This window comes from Bubalus kerabau, chromosome 10, assembly GCF_029407905.1.
Source record: "Bubalus kerabau isolate K-KA32 ecotype Philippines breed swamp buffalo chromosome 10, PCC_UOA_SB_1v2, whole genome shotgun sequence".
In the NCBI taxonomy this organism is placed as follows: domain Eukaryota; kingdom Metazoa; phylum Chordata; class Mammalia; order Artiodactyla; family Bovidae; genus Bubalus; species Bubalus kerabau.
The window spans coordinates 77968335-77989218 of NC_073633.1; the positions used below are offsets into that span (position 1 = coordinate 77968335).

General features: G+C 35.6%; 1 protein-coding gene across 3 annotated transcripts in view; it reads left to right on the forward strand.

Annotated features, from left to right (window-relative positions):
• Positions 1 to 20884, forward strand: part of MNAT1 (MNAT1 component of CDK activating kinase) — a 211384-nt gene that overhangs the window by 121406 nt on the left and 69094 nt on the right. For all 3 annotated transcript variants that reach the window (XR_008699570.1, XM_055538256.1, XM_055538255.1), the window contains one exon: positions 13668 to 13789. Coding sequence is in view for 2 of the 3 variants with exons in the window: in XM_055538256.1 (XP_055394231.1) it covers positions 13668 to 13789 (122 nt within the window). In the remaining variant the exon portion in view is untranslated. The remainder of the gene's footprint in view (positions 1 to 13667; positions 13790 to 20884) is intronic.

Below are 20884 nucleotides of genomic sequence, written 5' to 3' on the forward strand. Positions count from 1 at the left end.
TATGGTGCTCTTTCTAATGTATTCAGGATAAATCCTTTTTCATATTCTGGAGAAGTCTGTTTTTGTTTAGAAGGAAAAATTTGGGAAAAATAGGTAATTTACTATTTAGGCATCATATTTTTTTAAAAAACAGGAATGCTCATAAAGGCTGATTTGTGGGAATAAATCAATGTTAGAATGTTTATAAAAGCCAACTGTAATTATTTTTTTTTAAGTTATATTCTGCTCATTCCAAAACACATATTCAGAAAGGGAGTGGAACCTGATGATTACAAAGTTGGGAATCTGGGAATCAGTGATTGTTTTTTCCACTGTTTCTTTAGTGTATATAGAATCAAACTATTATACATTAAATTTGGGGAAATTATTCTTATTTTCATGATACATTATCAGATAGTGGTTTATTTCCACTTAGTTGTCATGAAATCATTGCAGGTTGGACCTAGGAGAACATCTAGTCCAACCCTCCAGTTTGCTCCCACCCTCCCATTGTTGATAAAAATGAAGCTTAGAGAAATAAAATCACTTCAGTTCATATTAGGTTAGAGGCAGTGTCAGCAGAAGTATATAGTTACTTCTTACTATGCAGGGTCTTGGCACTCAGGGTTTTTCTGTGAATATTTAAAAAAATTAGAGAAAGCTGTTTCTGTGGGGAAAATGAATTGTACTTATCATGAAATTATGTGCTACCAGGAAGTTGTTGCCATGCAGCTGTTGCAGTGATGACAGGCTGATATCACCGTAGAGTGACCAGAACAGCATAGTATAAAAATTGTTCTGCTTGCTCCTAAAATAAATTGAAAACAACTGAATTGAAGTGAAATTTACTTAGAATAAATAGCGTGGAGTCAGTGCAGGGTATTTTTTTTTAAATATTTTCTCTTCCATTAAAAAACTGAGTATGCACATGAACACAATTAAAAAAATATGTCCACATCCACATACAGATGCATACATGTGCACACATAGAAAACACCTGTATGTATGTGCACGCACATATTTAAATTATAAGAACATTTCCAACATAGAAACAGTATTTCAAAAATAGTTGGTTTTTCTGAAAGGTCTCCAACAGATATTTTCTCTAGAAATAATTGGTAGAATTGTAGTGGTTTAATGCGCTGAGACCAGTGAAATATTCTGGTGTCTAAGTCCCTTTAGCCATGTTATATATTCTAATGGATTTGATAAATTTAGCATGTAAGAGGATCTAGTTTTTGAAAAACAGCCACCACTATCATTGTTTTGTTGTTTGTTTTTGTTTTGCATTTAAATATTTATTTGGCTGTGCCAAGTCTTAGTTGCATCATGTGGGATCCAGTTCCTTAACCAGGGGTCGAACCTAGACCCCCTGCATTGGGAGCCTGGAGTCTTACCCACTGGACCACCAGGGCGGTCCCTTGTTTTGCATTAAGATGATTCAACAAAATAGAAGTAGCAATCTCATTGAAAAGTGATTTACTAGAATACAAGCTCCCTGAAGGCTGGAGCTTGTATCTGTTTTATTGCTGTACTCTAGTTCTTGGCTTATAGTCTTTGTTCAGTATTTGTCTTTTGAATGGGTGTTTGATTATAACAGAATAACCACAATGTTTTGTTGTCTGAAATTTTGTTGAAATGATCCTTCAGTGGCTAGAAAGCACATTTCCAGGCTAGGGATAAAAAGCATCTACTGACTTTTTCTAATGAATCAGTGAAAGAACAGTATTAAAGTGTGGAGAAGCTGGAGATGTATTCCTTACATACTCTCAGAGTACATGTAATTACAAAATTCCAATTGTTTACACATAGTAAGAACATTATGAAATTTATAGAATTTGGAAACCTGACCTCCATCTTACTGGTTTTTCTAATGTTCATACTACAATACCAGATGACTGTTCACATGCCCCTTTTTACAAAATACCAAGCAGTTCTTCCCTGCTGGGTACTGTTCCATGAGGCATGGCAGTGAACAACAAGGCCTTACAGTCTAATGGGGTAGATAGATGTTAAACAGACATTTATACCCAAGAGGGTTTTACCAAGCTTACAGAATTTATTAGCAAATATGTTGAAGATATGGCTAGCCTGGTGAATAAAAATCATTTAAGTAAGATATGAAAATTAAGAGTGTTCTGAATCTTAAAATTGTGTTAAAGGATTTTCAGAATCATTTAGCCAGTCACTCTGAATGGCTAATACTTTATGAATTATAACCTGTTGTATGGTCCTTAACAAATAATCATATACGAATTGAAATGGAAGGGTATTTTTATTTATAGTATTTTTTTAATAGTTGATGTCAATAGCCTATATATTAATGATTATTCAAATTTCTGTTGCTGTTATTTTTATTAGAAAATCATGTATTTTCTTTACTCATGTTATTTTAAATTGTTTGCTGCCTTCTCAGTTTGTGCACATGTATATGTTGACATAGTGACAAGAAGTTGTTTTGAAGTAAGAGTTGTTTTCAGAGTTAACTTTATCGCTTATTAAATAGCTTCCAGAAATCTAGATCATATAATTTTTAATTTGGAAGTGAATCCTGCATTTTAGAATTAGCACAAAAGATAATCTGTGTTATTCTTTTATTTGAGGAGAATGAATAAGGATAATGTTTGTAGTGTGCTATAGATGATCTAACAGATCAATCTCAGTTCAGTTCAGTCGCTCAGTTGTGTCGACTCTGCGACTCCATGGATTGCAGCATGCTAGGCTTCCCTGCTGCTGCTGCTAAGTCATTTCAGTCGTGTCTGACTCTGTGCGACCGCATAGACGGCAGCCTACCAGGCCTCCCCGTCCCTGGGATTCTCCAGGCAAGAACACTGGAGTGGGTTGGCTAGGCTTCCCTGTTCATCACCAACTCCCGGAGCTTGCTCAAACTCATGTCCATCGAGTCAGTGATGCCATCCAACCATCTCATCCTCTGTCGTCCCCTTCTCCTTCTGCCTTCAGTTTTTCCCAGCATCAGGGTCTTTTCCATCAGGTGGGCAAATTATTGGAGTTTCAGCTTCAGCTTCAGTCCTTCCAATGAATATTCAGGACTGATTTCATTTAGGATTGACTGGTTTGATCTCCTTGCTGTCCAAGGGACTCTCAAGAGTCTTCAACACCACAGTTCAAAACATCAATTCTTCGGGGCTTGGCTTTCCATATAGTCCAACTCTCCCATCCATACATGACTACTGGAAAAACCATAGCTTTGACTAGATGGACCTTTGTTGGAAGGTAATGTCTCTGCTTGTAATATGATGTCTAGGTTTGTCATAGCTTTTCTTCCAAGGAGCAAGCATCTTTTAATTTCATGGCTGCAGTCACCATTTGCAGTGATTTTGGAGCCCCCCAAAATAAAGTCTCTCACTATTTCTATTGTTTCCCCATCTATTTACCATGAATCTCAATCAACAGATTAATCTCAGTAAATTGTAAACATTTTTATAGTAAATGTGAAGCTTGCTGAGTAAGACAAGTTAAAGATATATTTCAAATTATTACTTAAAATTACAGCCATGTAAATTATCTTTGTCAGCATTTGCATTGTTCTTCAAATGTTTTTATGTTTTTCTATATGGAAATGAGCTGAATTTTGGAAAGTCTTTTTAAGGGAGTTGTATGGCTCAAACAGTAAAGCGTCTGCTTGCCATGCGGGAGACCTGGGTTTGATCCCTGGGTCAGGAAGATCCTCTGGAGAAGGAAATGGCAACCCACTCCAATACAAAATCCAATGGATGGAGGTTCCGGTAGGCTACAGACCATGGGGTTGCAAAGAGTTGGACATGACTGAGCGACTTCACTTTCTTTACTTTTCTACAAATGTGTGACTAGAAAATTATTGAAATATAATCTAGTGCTCTAAGGTATATCTTAGGAGAGAAACAAGGGCTCTATTTTGTTACATTTTGGGGGAGTAAAACATTAATTATGCTTTTGAATGTACAGTTTGCCTGCAGTTTCCCACCTGAGTATGTGGATCTTATCTAAGTTTGCATGACTTGCTGTGCCTCTTCACACTACATTTTAACCCTCAGCCTCATTTATTTATTTATTTATATGGCAACTGTAACAGAAATTGAAAAGGCCTTGGTTTTGTGTTAATAGTTTTGAAAGGTCAACAAAACATACTTGCATTACTTACTGTGGGTGTTTTTCAGGACTCATTACTAGGATCTCACACTTTATACATTTGTCTCCCCCAATTTTTATTTTTTCTTATGACTTTGACCATCATTTTGTTGGTGATAATAGCAAAATTTCTCTTTTGTTTATATTTTTAGCTGCCTTTACTGAAAATTTCTACATGTAAATTTCATACATAGTCAACAATGTTGAATTGATTGAACTACCATCTTAAACTCTATTTCATAAACAAACTTATTGAGTTATAGTTTATTTACTATAAAAAGTTGCTGATCTAAAATGTATGATTCAGTGATTTTTGTAGTTTTGTGTAGTCACTTTACATTCACATTCCTAGCCTCTAGCAATTATTAATGTTACTATCTATAGTTTTACCTTTTCTGAACATTACTTACAAATGGAATCAAACAATATATAGTCTTTTGCCTGGCTTCTTTTTTGATTATAATATTTTTGAAGTTCATATGTTATAGCATGTATCAATATCTTATTCCCTTCTGTTGGTAAATAGTATTCAGCATATGAATATTAAATGAATGAATTCATATTCATTTTATATGAATATACTTCATTTTGCTTATCCATTCACCAGTTGATGGACATTTAGATTGTTTCCACTATTTGGCTACCATGAATAATGCTGCTATGAACATTCTTGTAAAAGTCTTTGATCATACATTTCTCTTGAGTAGATACCTTTAAGTGAAATTATCAAGTTGTATAGTAAATTTATGAAAAACTGCCAGACTAATTTCAGAGTGGTCACACCATTGTGCACTCTCATCAGCAGTGTTTAAGGGTTCTAATTTCTCTATATCCTTAGTGACACTTTGATTATAGCCATTGTGGGGGGTGTGAAGTAGTACTTCATTGTACTTTTAATTTGCATTTTTCTAAAGATTACTGCTGTTGAGCATCATTTCATGTACTTATTAGCCCTTGATGTATCTTCTTTGGTGAAATGTCTATTAAAATCCTTACCCATTTTTAAATTGGAGGTTTTGTTTTTTTAAAGAATTTTTCAGTTTTAAGAGTCCTTTAAATATATATTGGATACAGATTTTCTATAAGGCATGTCATTTGCAAATACTTTCTCCAAAGTCTGTGTTTTATCTTTAAAAATTTTCTCAATCCTTCTCTTTCCCAATTATCCTGTTTCACTTAGTCTTCAGATTTGTCTGGTTTTCTCATTTAATATTCAACTGAGCTATTTCAGGTTACTACCAAGTCTTGCAGTTTTAATTATAACTTTTTCCCCCTCTTCCTCTCAGTCAGTACTCAGATCTTCAAACCTAGTTACTAAAATAGCTACAAACCTGACCTACTTGATTCTAGGCTCTTCTTTCTTTGGCACTATTTTATTTTCCTCAGCTATAAATGCATAGCTATTTTTCTTTTGAAACTAACAAAGATTGCATATGTTTTAAAACTATTTATAATGAAAAATTTCCAAAATACAAAGTAGAAAAATCTTACAGTGAAACTCATATGCCTAATGTCTAGATTCAGTAATCTTTAATTTGCTTCATATATATTTTTTCAGAATGATTTGGAAGTAAATTACAGGTTGTAAAATTTTACCTTTAAATTGTTTAGTTTGCATCTCCCTCTGACCTGCCCTGATATAGGACATCCTTATACATAGCCATAATGCCATAATCACACCAAACAAAGTTAATAAAATGTTTTCAATGTATTCTTATACCCAGGCCATATTCAAATTTTATCCATTGTCCCTCAGATGTCTCATTTTTTCCTTCCTAAAAAATGTCTGTTTTCTCCTTCCTAAATTGTTACTGAGCTAATGACTCTTGTTATATTTATTAAACTTTTTAATTTTTAAAAAATATAGAACAGTTCATATCTTGTGCTATATTTCTTGATTTTCTTTCTCATGCCGTGGCTTATTGAAGACATCAAGCCAGTTGTCATTGGGTATGAATTGTTTCCCTATGCTGTTGCTCAATATGGCCCCATATATATTGTTTTTTATACTTTTTATGGTTATAAATGTAAAGTTTACCCATTTTGATGAATTTAAAAAATATTGCATAGAGGTAAAAATATAAATAGTTCACACAGTCTTATCACCTAGAGATTACTACAGTGAAAATTTTGGTGTTTTTCATTATAGTTTTTTCTTATGCAAATTAAAAAAAATAGTTTGGATATCCTTATTATGTACTTAGTATTTTATTAATTTTCTCTCTGAAGATAATCTTAAATGACATACACACTGTTATAGTTGAACTCATGTTTACTTAATTTTCCCAATATTCCTAAACATTTATGTTCCTTTTGGTTTTTCACAATTATAATGTAAAGTGTGATGGATGATTTGATTAGTATCTTCTGTTTTTTTCCCTTACAAGTGGGATTATTGAGTTAAACTATATGAATACTTTAAAGGTTTACTAAATTGTTTTTCATGAAGAAAGCAATTCCATTATTTGTGCTTCTATCAGCAGCATATGAGAACATCTTTCTCCACATTCTCTTGTCATATTGAGCATTATTATTTTATTTTATCATTTATTTGGTAATTTTATGGAGACAAGATGTGCTTGACATTGTTTTGAAACGTCTGGTTTTTAACCATGTGAGTTTAAATTAGTCTTGGAGTATTTTCTGGTTGTAATTTAGCCGTTAACATACTGATTCAGTCTCTTTCCACTCCCACATCCCCATATATCCATTCTCTGCTCCTGTTTATTAAATATTGTCTCAAGACACAAAATATTGGTCTAGTAATATTGCTGTCTTCTTCATTGCCTTGTTTTGTAGACTTTGCCTGTCCTCAGAGGTCGCCCACAAGTTGCACTGTTTCAGTTTTCTACCTTTCATCGATTCTTCCTCTTTTGATTTTCTGTAGTCCTTAAGTTCATACCATATCATTTGGTGCCACGTTAGATTTAGTTCAGATGTTAAGTATCACTACTGAATCATACAGTGTGACTTCTTTAATCTGAATCCATCTTTTCCTGATAATTTAGAATAATATCACACTTACTGTTTTGGTAGGAATATCACTTTGCATCCAGAAACTTTTAAACACTTTGCCACTAGTCACTTAAAAGCCTCTAACATTTTCCTCATATTGAGATATCTGGTCTCTTGATGATTTTCTTTAACTTAATTATGTCAGTGATTTGAGAAATTTGGCATCTATCACACACTCAGTTCCCTGCTAGCTCAGATGGTAAAGTGTCTGCCTACAATGCGGGAGACCCGGGTTTGATCCCTGGGTCGGGAAGTTCCCCTGGAGAAGGAAATGGCACCCCACTCCAGTACTCTTGCCTGGAAAATCCCATGGATGGAAGAGCCTGGCAGGGTCGCAAAGAGTCAGACACGACTGAGCGACTTCACTTCACACACCAATTTTGGGGGGAAAGATTGAATGTTAGGGGACTAGATTGACTAGGGACTAGGGGACTGTCATTTGTGAACTTTGTTTTCTCATTCTCAAGGTAAATAGAATTATCACTAAATAATGTTTTTTTCTTTCTAAATGCCATAATACATTTTTTTCTTTTTGAACCTCTGACATTTTGACTATATCTAAATTAATAGAATTTGTATAGAAATCTAGGACTTACTATATCAGGCTAAAATTGAGCAACAGTGATCATATTGTCTAAAAATAGGATATTGAAAGATGGTTGTGGTTTGGTAGATCCCACACTGGACAGGAATTAGGAACTCTTTGTGACGTTAGGAGAAATTTACATTTTAGGAGTCTTAGTTTCTTTATCCATAAAATAAAAAAATTATGGGAAAAGAACACAGGGTTTAAAATCTGACACCCTTTGCTTCTAATCCTCAACCTGCCATTAACTCCAGTGTGATCTTGCGGAGTCACATATCTAAACCCCTATCTTTGTCTATAAAGTAGAGATGATACTGTTTATCTCATAAAACTATTGTGAATATTAATGAAATACCACATTAAAAACCTTTAGACTGTTGTCTGGCACTGAGTTAATAATGTTAACTGTTGTTATTATATGAACTTTTATGTACCCACAAACTTGGCAGAAAAGACTGGATTATATGACATAATAACTTCAGTAACTTGGGTATCATTACTGATAGAGAATGATTACTTTTAATATGTTGACCACCAGTTTAATGACTTAAGAGAGTCTCTCTTTGTTTGAGTATTGCCTTCCCTGAAAAGTATTCCGGCTCTTGGAATTATCCATTTTGTATCATCTTTCCTGGGCCTTGCTTCCTAGTTTATAATGTGAAAATGGAGTAATCAACATAATCTAGATTACTGTGTTATGGGATAGCTATAATAGGTGACCCTTTAAAATTCTTATAGTTTTTTCTTTTACTTGTTCTCTTCTTTTTTTTAAACCCAAAACTGTGACAGGAATACTGGACTTCTGTATCTTGTGGCAGGAGCATACAGTACTTGGTAACTTATGAAGAAGACACTTTGAAATAGGGATGTCACAGTGCTACTCAAAATGTCCTGCTTAGGAAGACCCCTTTTTAACCTATGTAATACTCTGTACTCAGATTTGTTGTTCAGAAGTTGGATTACTGAGAGGTTATACAAGATGTAGCTTGACAGTTTCAAATTTATTTAGAAAGGCTGTGAAACATTTGGAGGTTCAGGGTTAAAATAATGTTAATGGTGTTTTCCTATATCTCACTTTTATCTTATTTTTTAATGTGTATTATTTCAGCCACATAAATGAACAAATCAAATATCTAAAACCCATTTTTTAAAATTGTGGTAAATATATATAACATAAACTTTATCACTATTTTGAAGGACATTCACAATGTGCACCCATCTCCACCATTCATCTCCAAGATTTTTTTATCTTCTCCACTTGAAACTCGGTACTCATTTAAATACTGATACTCATTTCAATACTAACTCATCCCTTGCCTTCCCACTCTCTCTGGCAGTCATCATTCTGCTTTCTGTCTCTATAATTTGACTACTCTAAGAACCTCATATAATTGAAATCATACAACATTTGTCCTTTGTGTGACTGGCTTATTTCATTTACTTAGCATAATGTCTTCAAGATTCATCAGTGCTTTAGCACATATCAAATTTCTTTCCTTTTTAAGACTGAATAATATTCCATTATTCAAGCTGGATTTAGAAAAAGCATAAGGACCAGATATTAAATTGCCATTTGTAAGATCATTGAGAAAGCAAAGGAATTCGAGAAAAAATCTGCTTCTGCTTCATTGACTATGCGAAAGCCATTGACTGTGTCAGTCAGTCAGTCAGTCAGTTCAGTCGCTCAGTCATGTCCGACTCTTTGCGACCCCATAAATCACAGCACGCCAGGCCTCCCTGTCCATCACCAACTCCCGGAGTTCACTCAGACTCACATCCATCAAGTCAGTGATGCCATCCAGCCATCTCATCCTCTGTCGTCCCCTTCTCCTCTTGCCCCCGATCCCTCCCAGCATCAGAGTCTTTTCCAATGAGTCAACTCTTCGCATGAGGTGGCCAAAGTACTGGAGTTTCAGCTTCAGCATCATTCCTTCCAAAGAAATCCCAGGGCTGATCTCCTTCAGAATGGACTGGTTGGATCTCCTTGCAGTCCAAGGGACTCTCAAGAGTCTTCTCCAACACCGCAGTTCAAAAGCATCAATTCTTCGGCGCTCAGATTTCTTCACAGTCCAACTCTTACATCCAAACATGACCACAGGAAAAACCATAGCCTTGACTAGATGGACCTTTGTTGGCAAAGTAATGTCTCTGCTTTTGAATATGCTATCTAGGTTGCGCATAACTTTCCTTCCAAGGAGTAAGCGCCTTTTAATTTCATGGCTGCAATCACCATCTGCAGTGATTTTGGAGCCCAGAAAAATAAAGTCTGACACTGTTTCCACTGTTTCCCCATCTATTTCCCATGAAGTGATGGGACCAGATGCCATGATCTTCATTTTCTGAATGTTGAGCTTTAAGCCAACTTTTTCACTCTCCACTTTCACTTTCATCAAGAGGCTTTTGAGTTCCTCTTCACTTTCTGCCATAAGGGTGGTGTCATCTACATATCTGAGGTTATTGATATTTCTCCCGGCAATCTTGATTCCAGCTTGTGTTTCTTCCAGTCCAGCGTTTCTCATGATGTACTCTGCATAGAAGTTAAATAAGCAGGGTGACAATATACAGCCTTTTCCTATTTGGAACCAGTCTGTTGTTCCATGTCCAGTTCTAACTGTTGCTTCCTGACCTGCATACAGATTTCTCAAGAGGCAGGTCAGGTGGTCTGTGTGGATCACAGCAAACTGTGGAATATTCTTAAAGAGATGGAGATACCAGGCCACCTTACGTGTCTCCCGAGAAACTTGTATGCGGGTTAAGAGGCAACAGTTACAACCTTACATGGAACAACTGACTGGATCAAAATTGGGAAAAGGGTCCAACAAGGCTGTATATTGTCATGCTGTTTATTTAACTTATTTGCAGTGTGCGTCATGGGAAATGCCAGGCTGGATGAATCACAGACTGGAATCAAGATTGTCAGAAGAAATATCAACAACTTTATATATGTAAATGATACCTCTCTAATGACAGAAAGTAAAGAGGAACTAAAGCGCTTCAATGAGGGGTGAAAGAGGAGAGTCAGAAAACTGACTTAAGAGCTCATCATTCAAAAAGCTAAGATCATGGCATCCAGTCCCATCACTTCATGGTAAATAGCAGTGACAGATTTTCTTTTCTTGGGCTCCAAAATCACTGTGAACGATGACTGCAGCCATGAAATTAAAAGACACTTGGTGCTTTGAAGAAAAACTATGACAAACTTAGACACATATTAAAAATCAAAGACATCACTTTATCAACAAAAGTCCATATAGTCAAACTTAATGGTTTTTCCAGTAGTCATGTACGGATGTGAGAGTTGGACCATAAAAAAGGCTGTGTACTGAAGAGTAGATGCTTTTGAACTGTGGTGTTAGAGAAGACTCTTGAAAATCCCTTGGACAGCAAGGAGATCCAACCAGTCAATCCTAAAGGAAATCAGTCCTGACTATTCATTGGAAAGACTGATGCTGAAGCTGAAACTCCAATACTGTGGCCAGCTGATGTGAAGAGCCGACGCATTAGAAAAGACCCTGATGCTGGGAAAGATTGAAGGCAAAAGGAGAAGGCAGCAGAGGGTGAGATGGTTAGATAGCTCACTGACTCCATGGACATAAATTTGAGCAAACTCTGGGAGATAGTGAAAGACAGGGATGTCTGGTGTGGCATTCCATGGGGTCACAAAGAGTCAGACATGACTTAGTGACTGAACAGCAACAACATAGTCCATTATATTGTATATCCTATTCATTAATTAATTGATGGAAACATGGGTTACTTTTATCTCTTGGCTATTGTGAATAATGCTGCTATGAGCACAACTGTTCAAGTTCTTGTTTCCCTTCCTTTTGGGTATAACCAAGAAATGGAGTTGTTAGCTCATATGGTAGTGCAGGTGCAAGTGTTAGTTGCTCAGTTGTGTCCGACTCTTTGCAACCTCATGACTGTAGCCTGTCTATTCCTGTCCATGGATTTCTCCAGGCAGAAATACTAGAGTGGGTAGCCAGTCCCTTCCCCAGGAGATCTTCCCAACCCAGGGATCGAACCTGGGTCTCCTGCATTGTAGGTGGATTCTTTGCCGTCTGAGTCACCAGGAAAGCCCCGCTCATATGGTAATTTTATATTTAATCTTTTGAAGAATTGCTATCTGTTTTCCACAGTAACACCATTTTACATTCCCATCAGCAATGCACGTGAGTTCCAATTTCTCCACATCCTTGCCAGTGCTTGTTATTTTATGTGTTTTTTGTTTTTGTTCTGGATAATAGACATCCTAAATAGCTGTGGGTGTTAAGTGCTACAGTGGGGCCCTCTGTATTTGTGGGTTCCACATCAATGGATTCAGCCAACCATAAAATTCCATCTGGGTTTGGTCAGTTTGTGGACGCAGAACCCAGGGATGAGGAATCTGGGGATGGGGTGGGCTGACTGTACTAGTATGCCATTTTATATAAGAGACTTGTGCATCTGCGAATTTTGGTATCTGGATCTTGGCACCAGACCTCTCCTCCACCCCAGAGATACTGAGGGATGACTGTTTATCATTATAGTTTTGATTTGGATTTCCCTAATATTAGACTAGTGATGTTAGTCATCTTTCCTTGTGCTTATTGGCCATTTGTGTATCTCTGGAGAAATGTTTTTTCAAGTCCTTTCCCCAGATTTGGTGATGGACTTTTGAGGTCCCAGTGTCAGAGAAGCTATTAATATTATGTTAAACTAGCTAAGATAATGTTACAGCATATTAAAGTTGTTGAAGAGAAAAACCATGAGTCACATACAGACATCTTCAGTGTCTCATTCATCACTGCCTCAGCTGCACTTGTAAGTCATGGTTTTTACCTTTTTTTCCTCCTCCTTTAAATAAAAGAGAAAACAATTGCTTTATGTATCCAACTTAGTAATATAGGGGAAAAAGAAAAGGAAACTAAGGGAGGTAATAAGAGAAATAAATTAAAAATTAGAAAATATTGGAACTAATAACTGTAAGAACTAGTTTTTATTAGAAAGTTAGGACATAGAGAAACTGATGAGAACTATACCAAGAAAAGTAACAGAACTATAGTTAGAATCAGAAAACATGGACTGTAAAAAAAATACACATACTCAAAAATTAGAATGCTATGCTCAGATTATAAATATGGAGATCTCAATGTAATGGTGCTATGTTGCTGAGTGGCATTTTATTTTGTATATTTTTAATCAAATATGGTCTTTTAATTTTAGTTTTCCAGTGGTTCTTTTCAGAAAAATATGTGGATATTTTATCCAACTTAGTTTTTAGCATAAACTTTTCTCATCTTGTGTGTGTGTGTAAGTAGACATCAAATACACACATTTGATAAGTAAGTTTACTTCCATTATAGACTCAGAATAGACATTCTGTGGCAAAACTTTGCACATAATCATTTCATTACTGTGCTCCCTATCTAAAACTTTCAAGAAAGCACAAATTATCAAAATTGTAATAGGAAAATGTGAGAATAGATTGTGCTTATATATTTGGTGAATTCTGCCATTGACATTGGGCTTCCCTGGTGACTCAGATGGTAAAGAATCTGCCTGCAATGCAGGAGACCCAGGTTTGATCCCTGGGTTGAGAAGATCCTCCGGAGAAGGAAATGGCTACCCACTCCAGTATCCTTGCCCGGAAAATCCTATAGACAGAGGAGCTTTGCAGGCTATAGTCCATGTGATCGCAGAGTCAGACATGACTGAGCGACTAACACTTTTCACTTTCACCATTGACATTGAACAACTACTCTTTAAGGCTAAATTTGAATTTAATGATGGATTTGATTTTCTTCCTTTAAATTATTTGTCGCTGTGTGTTAATTATATAATGCGGATTTCAGTAATACAATGAAAAACAGGTAATATTTTTAACGTGAAGAAATTTAGCTCATCTTTAAAAACTGCAAATAAGTAGTAATATGAAAGTAATATTTACAAGTATTATTTTCTTTCATTTTTCTAACAGGGTCAGCATATTTCATTAGCACCCATTCAAAAACTTGAAGAAGCTCTGTATGAATACCAACCACTGCAGATAGAGACATGTGGACCACAGGTTCCTGAGTTTGAGATGCTAGGAAGACTTGGGTAAGTGTGTAGAAGAACTTTTCATTGAGGAGCTGATGTTTAGGACTTTGTTGTTTCTGTTTTTAACTGAAACTTTAACACTGTTAGATTCTGAGTTTATAGAACTTTACTCTTTTGTGAGAAATGAATGGTGCTTAATGCTAAGTTAATATATTACTTTTTCCTACTGTCTTATTAGGTCTTTTGAAATTGAATTGTACTAGTTCCCTTTTAAGGATGTCATTGGCAGACATACTGAAGTAGCTCTTCATTTTTGCTCACTTTGTATTTTTTAGAAATAGGGGCCTCGTATTAATAGTCAACTGTAAGCCATGAAAATAGAATTGAACTCCTTGCCATGAAAAAGAGCAGATTTACTATCAGTTGAGTACAATGAAATTATATTTATGAGAAATGAGCTGTAAAATATATTTTGTCAAAGGGTATGATATAGGACTGGCCTAATGGCTCAGAAGCTGTAGCATCCATTTTTGAAACGAACTTGGGGTTATGGCTTTTGTGAGCCATGTAGATAATCATAGTTTGTCTTGGGGGAACACATGGGTATTTGTGTAATTGGAAAGTGTAGGTACAAATTTTGTTGAATGGAGCACATTGGATCTTGATCTGCTGTCTCAATCTAAACTATTGAATAATCTAAAAACAGTTATTTCTTAATAAAATAAAATAGCTTAAAGAGTATAATATGAAAGGAAAATAATGAATATAGTGATATGAAGTAAAAAAAAAAAATGTAGAAAAGGGCCCCGACAACAAAAAGCAGATAGATGAAACAGATGGTAAAACCTACATGCATCTTCAAAACCACAACTGCAACTTTGAACATAGTGCATTGTATTTTGCATATGAACATGGAGGCTCCAAGTTGAAGTTACTGTTAGACTCGTAGATAATTTACTTATACACTACTTTCTCTAGTTTTATAGTCTCTTTAAAAGTCCTGTAACCTCCAAGCATAAAGTAGAGAGGAAAAACGAAGCCTAAAATTCCCAATTGAATTTGTGATAACAAAAGTATTAAATAATTGGCCCCATTTTCTCTGTATTTTCATTTTGAGACTCTGATTTCACATATGTAAAACCTTCTGATGTTGTTTTACAGTCTTGAACGCTCTATTTTGTGTTTTTTTTTTCAATCTTTTCTTGAGTTTGTGTTTTGAAAGTTTGGATAATTCTTCTTGTCCTATCCTTAAGTTAACTTCTTCTTCTTCTGTGCCGTTCTTGCTGATAAGCTCATCAAAGGTATTCTTTCTGATATTGCAGTTTTCACTTATAGCATTTCCATTTCACTCCCCTTGGTAATTCCCCTCCATCTTTTTGTTGAAATTTCCCATTTGTACATATTACCCACTTTTTCCACTAATTCCTTTAGCTTATTAATCATGTTATTTTCGAGTGCCTCTTTAATAGTTTCAGCGTGTCTGGGTTCAATTCTGTTGATTACTTTATGCCTTAATATTAGATTTGTTTTTCTTGCTTTCTTGTGTTTATTGTAATTTTGTTTGAATATTGGATAGTTTGTGCAACAAAACAGTAGAGACTTGAGATAAATAAAATTGATTGCCAGAAATATTTATGTCCCTTTTTCTGTCAGGCCATTCATGTTGAGAGTTGAGTATCAAGTCTGTAGTTTGATCGCAGTTTTGTTGTGGCTGAAGTTATCATCCATGTATCATAGGCTTCAAATTCTTCTAGCCATGATCTGTTGTGCCTAGTATGAGGCCTGGAGTGCTGGAGGGTTTTTCTTACCTAAAATTTTATTTGAATCTAAATAAAGGATACAGGATCATGATTTTATTTTGTTTTAGTGGTTGGGGGACTTTCAATTATTACTGAATATTTAGAATATAGTTAGTTCCAGGATTCTAGAAGTATATTTTCGTCTCTCTCAACAAAGACTGTGCAATATATTCTGTATCCACAACAGTTAAGAGGACAAACTGTTTAGATTACCAGTTTGTATGTATTTCACGATTGACTATAAATTTCAGCTTTCTGTGGCTAACTGGTGGAGAAATTTCTAGATTGTCAATAGTGATGTCAGAATTCCTAAAGAATCGTTGATTTTTTCTTGATGTAAAAGTATCTACCAAAATAAAAGGTGTCTCACACCTTCCTTCTGTCCAGACTTTTATCTTAAGAAATGGATTGAATTCTATACAGACAATTTCGTTTTGGGAACCAGGATTAATTAGCTCAGGTGGTCTCTTTGGTGACATGTTATGACTTCATACTTAGCATTTGCCAAAATAAATCCTAAATTAATTTCTTATTTTGCTAGTTCATTTTCTTTTCTGGAATTATTATTTGAAGCCATATGCTTTCTTCTTTAATAATTACTATAGATATAAGATGTAATCTGATTTTCAGAAACACTTGGAAAGAAATGGAAGAAGTTGCTCAGTGAAGTGACTTTTCAAAGAATAATTTGGTATCTACAGAGGTACTACTCTTAAGGTATAAGGAATATAAACTTTAGTTGACTTAAGGTATAGTAGTTACACATCTCTTCAAAGGTTTGTCCATATCTTTCTTTGTTAGAAGATTGCATCTGCTAAGCCTAAGGTATCCGTTTACAGTGGGCTCTCTTCCTTCCCATAAAACTCTTAACTTCTATTCTTCTCTTTTACTGTTACAACAAATTTTCAATTTTATATTATGCTATCCTATAGAGGAGACAAGTTCAGTTTTTCTAGATGCAAATAGAGAATTAATTAACTACCTTATCTCCACTTCTTATATCTGTTTTGAAATCTGTATGACATGATGAAGTAAAGAATACTGCATTTTGTAGCTTCACATTAGTTGGTGCAAAACTATGGATGTAGACACTTTGAAAATAATTTTAATTATATAATTTTGGGAGTATGTGGAATAAGGTCTTGGGAGGCATTTTGTCTTCAAAGAACTACATTTGTGTCATGTGTAATTGGAAAAAGGATAAAACTGAAAGTACATTGCCATGAGATTTTAGGTAATTTTTACTGGAATTTTTCCTAAAGTTAGTTAAACTTGGGAAGTAGATGAAGAATAAATGAAAATTTCTCATTAAGGAGGGTATTATGAATATGTAATTATAGTTCAGATTGCACTGGCAGTATTCTTCAGGTTTGCTCAAGGCAGTATGTAAACATGTTTTATTAATTCTGTGCTAGTGGGAGCAAGCATTGGAGAAACTTAACTGCTAATTGACATTCCCCAGACTGCTGCTTTAGTGGTTAGTTTAGTAAAGTCTCATTGATTGGCATTGTGAAAGAGTCTTTTTAATAATCAACTGGCTTTGTAGTTAATATTTTACTACTTTCCAGCCAGAGTATTTCCCTTAACTAATATAAACTACAAGCATTTATCAGTTTAATTCATCGTATTATTTAGTCAAATATCACTACCATTTTAAATATCTGATTTATTTAATATGAACATTTCATTCATGAACCTACTACAGAAATAAGGAAAACGTTTTATAGGATAAGCTATAATCTTTAAGCAAGATGTATATTTTTCACGTTTCCTTATTTGTGAATTTAAGTGAACCATTTGCTACCAGATTGCTGTAGAATAAAATTTTAATCTTCATTTCTGTAGAACATTTTTGTATGTTTCTCTGTGGTAGAATGTTTTAGCCAAGTGCATACATTCATTTCTATCTCTTCTGTTAACATATGTAAGTTCCATGCTATCAACTATGAGAGCTTTAAATAAACAAACTGTAATATTTTAATATCTAGAGTCCTTCCTAACCAGTTGATGAGATCATTTTCTTATTATTGTGAAATCAATTGTGAAAAAAACTGTGGTCGTAATGACAGTATTGGATTAACTCAGTTAACTAGAACCTGATGATAATTAGAAGAAAGTTTCTTGTTTGATCTCCATCAGCACCTGTCAATTTTGTTTTCTTTTGTGGCCATAGATGACATAGATAAAAATCAGATTGCTGAACAGAAGTAACTGACCTGTTACAAATCCGTATGGTTATTGGCAAAGCAATTAAAATGTTCATTCTTCAGGGAATAGGATAGGGTATAGTTCCCCTAAAATAGAAGATCCACCTATCTACCTTCATCATAAGCCTGGAGATTTTTTGTCTTCCTTTCTTTTTTCCTTCTTTTCTTCCTTCAGTTCTTTCTATCTGTCTCTTTTTCTGTCTCTCTCCCCTCCTCCCTCTCTCCCTCCCTTCCTTCCTCTTTCCTTTCCTTTCTCTCTTTTTCTCTCTCTCTCACTCCCTCCTTTTCTTCCCCCTTTCCTTCCTTTCCCTCTTTTGAAAGTTTAGTTGATTTAGAGTATTAGGTATACAGCATTGTGAGTCAGTTTAACCTATACAGCGTGTTAAAAAGCAGAGACATCACTTTGCCAATAAAGGTCTGTATAGTCAAAGCTATAGTTTTTCCAGTAGTCATGTATGGATGTGAGAGTTGGATCATAAAGAAGGTTGAGCACTGAAGAACTGATACTTTAGAATTGTGATGTTGGAGAAGACTCTTAAAATTCTCTTGGACTGTAAGGAGATCAAACAAGTCAATCCTAAAGAATATCAACCCTAAATATTCATTGGAAAGACTGATGCTGAATATCTAATACTTTGGCCACCTGATGCAAAAAGCTGACTCATTAGAAAAGACCCTGATGCTGGAAAAGATTTAAGGCAAAAGGAGAAAAGGGCAGCAGAGGATGAGATCGATAGATAGCATCTTTGGCTCAGTGGACATCAATTTGAGCAAACTCCGGGAAATAGTAGAGGGCCATGGAGCCTGGTGTGCTGCAGTCACAAAGAGTTGGACACAACTTAACAACTGAACAATAACAAATAAATATTTAGATTATTTTACATTATAGGTTATTATAAAATATGAAATATAATTCCCTGTACTATACAGTAAATCCTTGTTGCTTATCTATTTTATGTATAGTAGTTGCATATATTAGTCCCAAATTCCTAATTTATCCCTCTCCGTTCTCTTTCCCCTTTGGTAACCATAAATTTGTTTTCTGTGTCTGTGACTGTGTTTCTGTTTTGTCTCTGGATTCATTTGTATTATTTTTTAGATTCTACATTGTAAGTGATATATATTTGTCTTTGTTTGAATTAGTATGATATTCTCTATGTCCATCCATGTCACAAATGGCAATATTTCATTCTTTTTTATGGCTGAGTAATGTTCCATTATGGGTGCACATATATCCTTAGGTGTAAGATTGCTGGATCATATGGTAGTTCAAACTACCACACAATTGCACTCATCTCACACACTAGCAAAGTAATGCTTAAAATTTTCCAAGCCAGGCTTCAGCAATACGTGAATTGTGAACTTCCAGATGTTCAAGCTGGTTTTAGAAAAGGCAGAGGAACCAGAGATCAATTGCCAACATCCGCTGGATCATCGAAAAAGCAAGAGAGTTCCAGAAAAACATCTATTTATGCTTTATTGACTATGCCAAAGCCTTTGACTGTGTGGATCACAATAAACTGTGGAAAATTCTGAAAGAGATGGGAATACCAGACCACCTGATCTGCCTCTTGAGAAACCTATATGCAGGTCAGGAAGCAACAGTTAGAACTGGACATGGAACAACAGACTGGTTCCAAATAGGAAAAGGAGTACATCAAGGCTGTATATTGTCACCCTGCTTCTTTAACTTCTATGCAGAGTACATCATGAGAAACGCTGGACTGGAAGAAGCACAAGCTGGAATCAAGATTGCCGGGAGAAATATCAATAACCTCAGATATGCAGATGACACCCCCCTTATGGCAGAAAGTGAAGAAGAACTAAAGAGCCTTTTGATAAAAGTGAAAGAAAAGAGTGAAAAAGTTGGCTTAAAGCCCAACATTCAGAAAACGAAGATCATGGCATCTGGTCCCATCACTTCATGGCAAATAGATGGGGAAACAGTGGGAACAGTGGCTGACTTTATTTTTTTGGGCTTCAGAATCACTGCAGATGGTGATTGCAGTCATGAAATTAAAAGACGCTTATTCCTTGGAAGGAAAGTTATGACCAACCTAGACAGCATATTAAAAAGCAGAGACATTACTTTGCCAACAAAGGTCTGCCTAGTCAAGGCTATGGTTTTTCCAGTAGTCATGTATGGATGTGAGAGTTGAATTATAAAGAAAGCTGAGCACCGAAGAATTGATGCTTTTGAACTGTGGTGTTGGAGAAGACTCTTGAGAGTCCCTTGGACTGTAAGAAGATCCAACCAGTCCATTCTGAAGGAGATCAGTCCTGGGTGTTCATTGGAAGGACTGATGTTGAAGCTGAAACTCCAATACTTTGGCCACCTGATGCCAAGAGCTGACTCACTGGAAAAGACCCTGATGCTGGGAAAGATTGAGGGCAGAGGAGAAGGGGACGACAGAGGATGAGATGGTTGGATGGCATCACTGACTCAATGGACATGGGTTTGGGTGGACTCTGGGAGCTGGTGATGGACAGGGAGGCCTAGCATGCTGCAGTTCATGGGGTTGCAAAGAGTCAGACATGACTGAGTGACTGAACTGAACTGATGGTAGCTCTATTTTTAGTTTCTTTAGGAACCTCCATATATTCTCTGTAGTGGCTGCACCAACTTACTTTGCAACAGTGTAGGAGGGTTCCCTTTTTTGCACACCCTCTCCAGCATTTTTTATTTGTAAGCTTTTTGATGGTAGCCATTCTGACGTGTATGAGGTGATACCTCATTGTGATTTTGATTTGCATTTCTCTAGTAATTAGCAATGTTGAGCATCTTTTTGTGTGGCTGTTGGCTAGCTGTATGTCTTCTTTGGAGAAATGTCTAGTTAGGTCTTCTGCCTATTTTTTGATTGGGTTGTTTGTGTTTTTGATACTGAGTTGTGTGAGCAGTTCGTGTATTTTAGATACTAACCCCTTGTTGGTTGCATTGTTTGCGAGTATTTTCTCCCATTTGGTAGGCTGTTTTTTCATTTTATTTATGGTTTCCTCTACTGTGCAAAAGTATTTAAGTTTGATTACGTCCCATTCATTTACTTTTGCTTATTTCTTTTGCCTTGGGAGACTGATCTTAGAAAATATTGCTACAATTTATGTCAAGAATGTCTGGCCTATGTTCTCTTCTAGGAATTTTAATTTTTTCA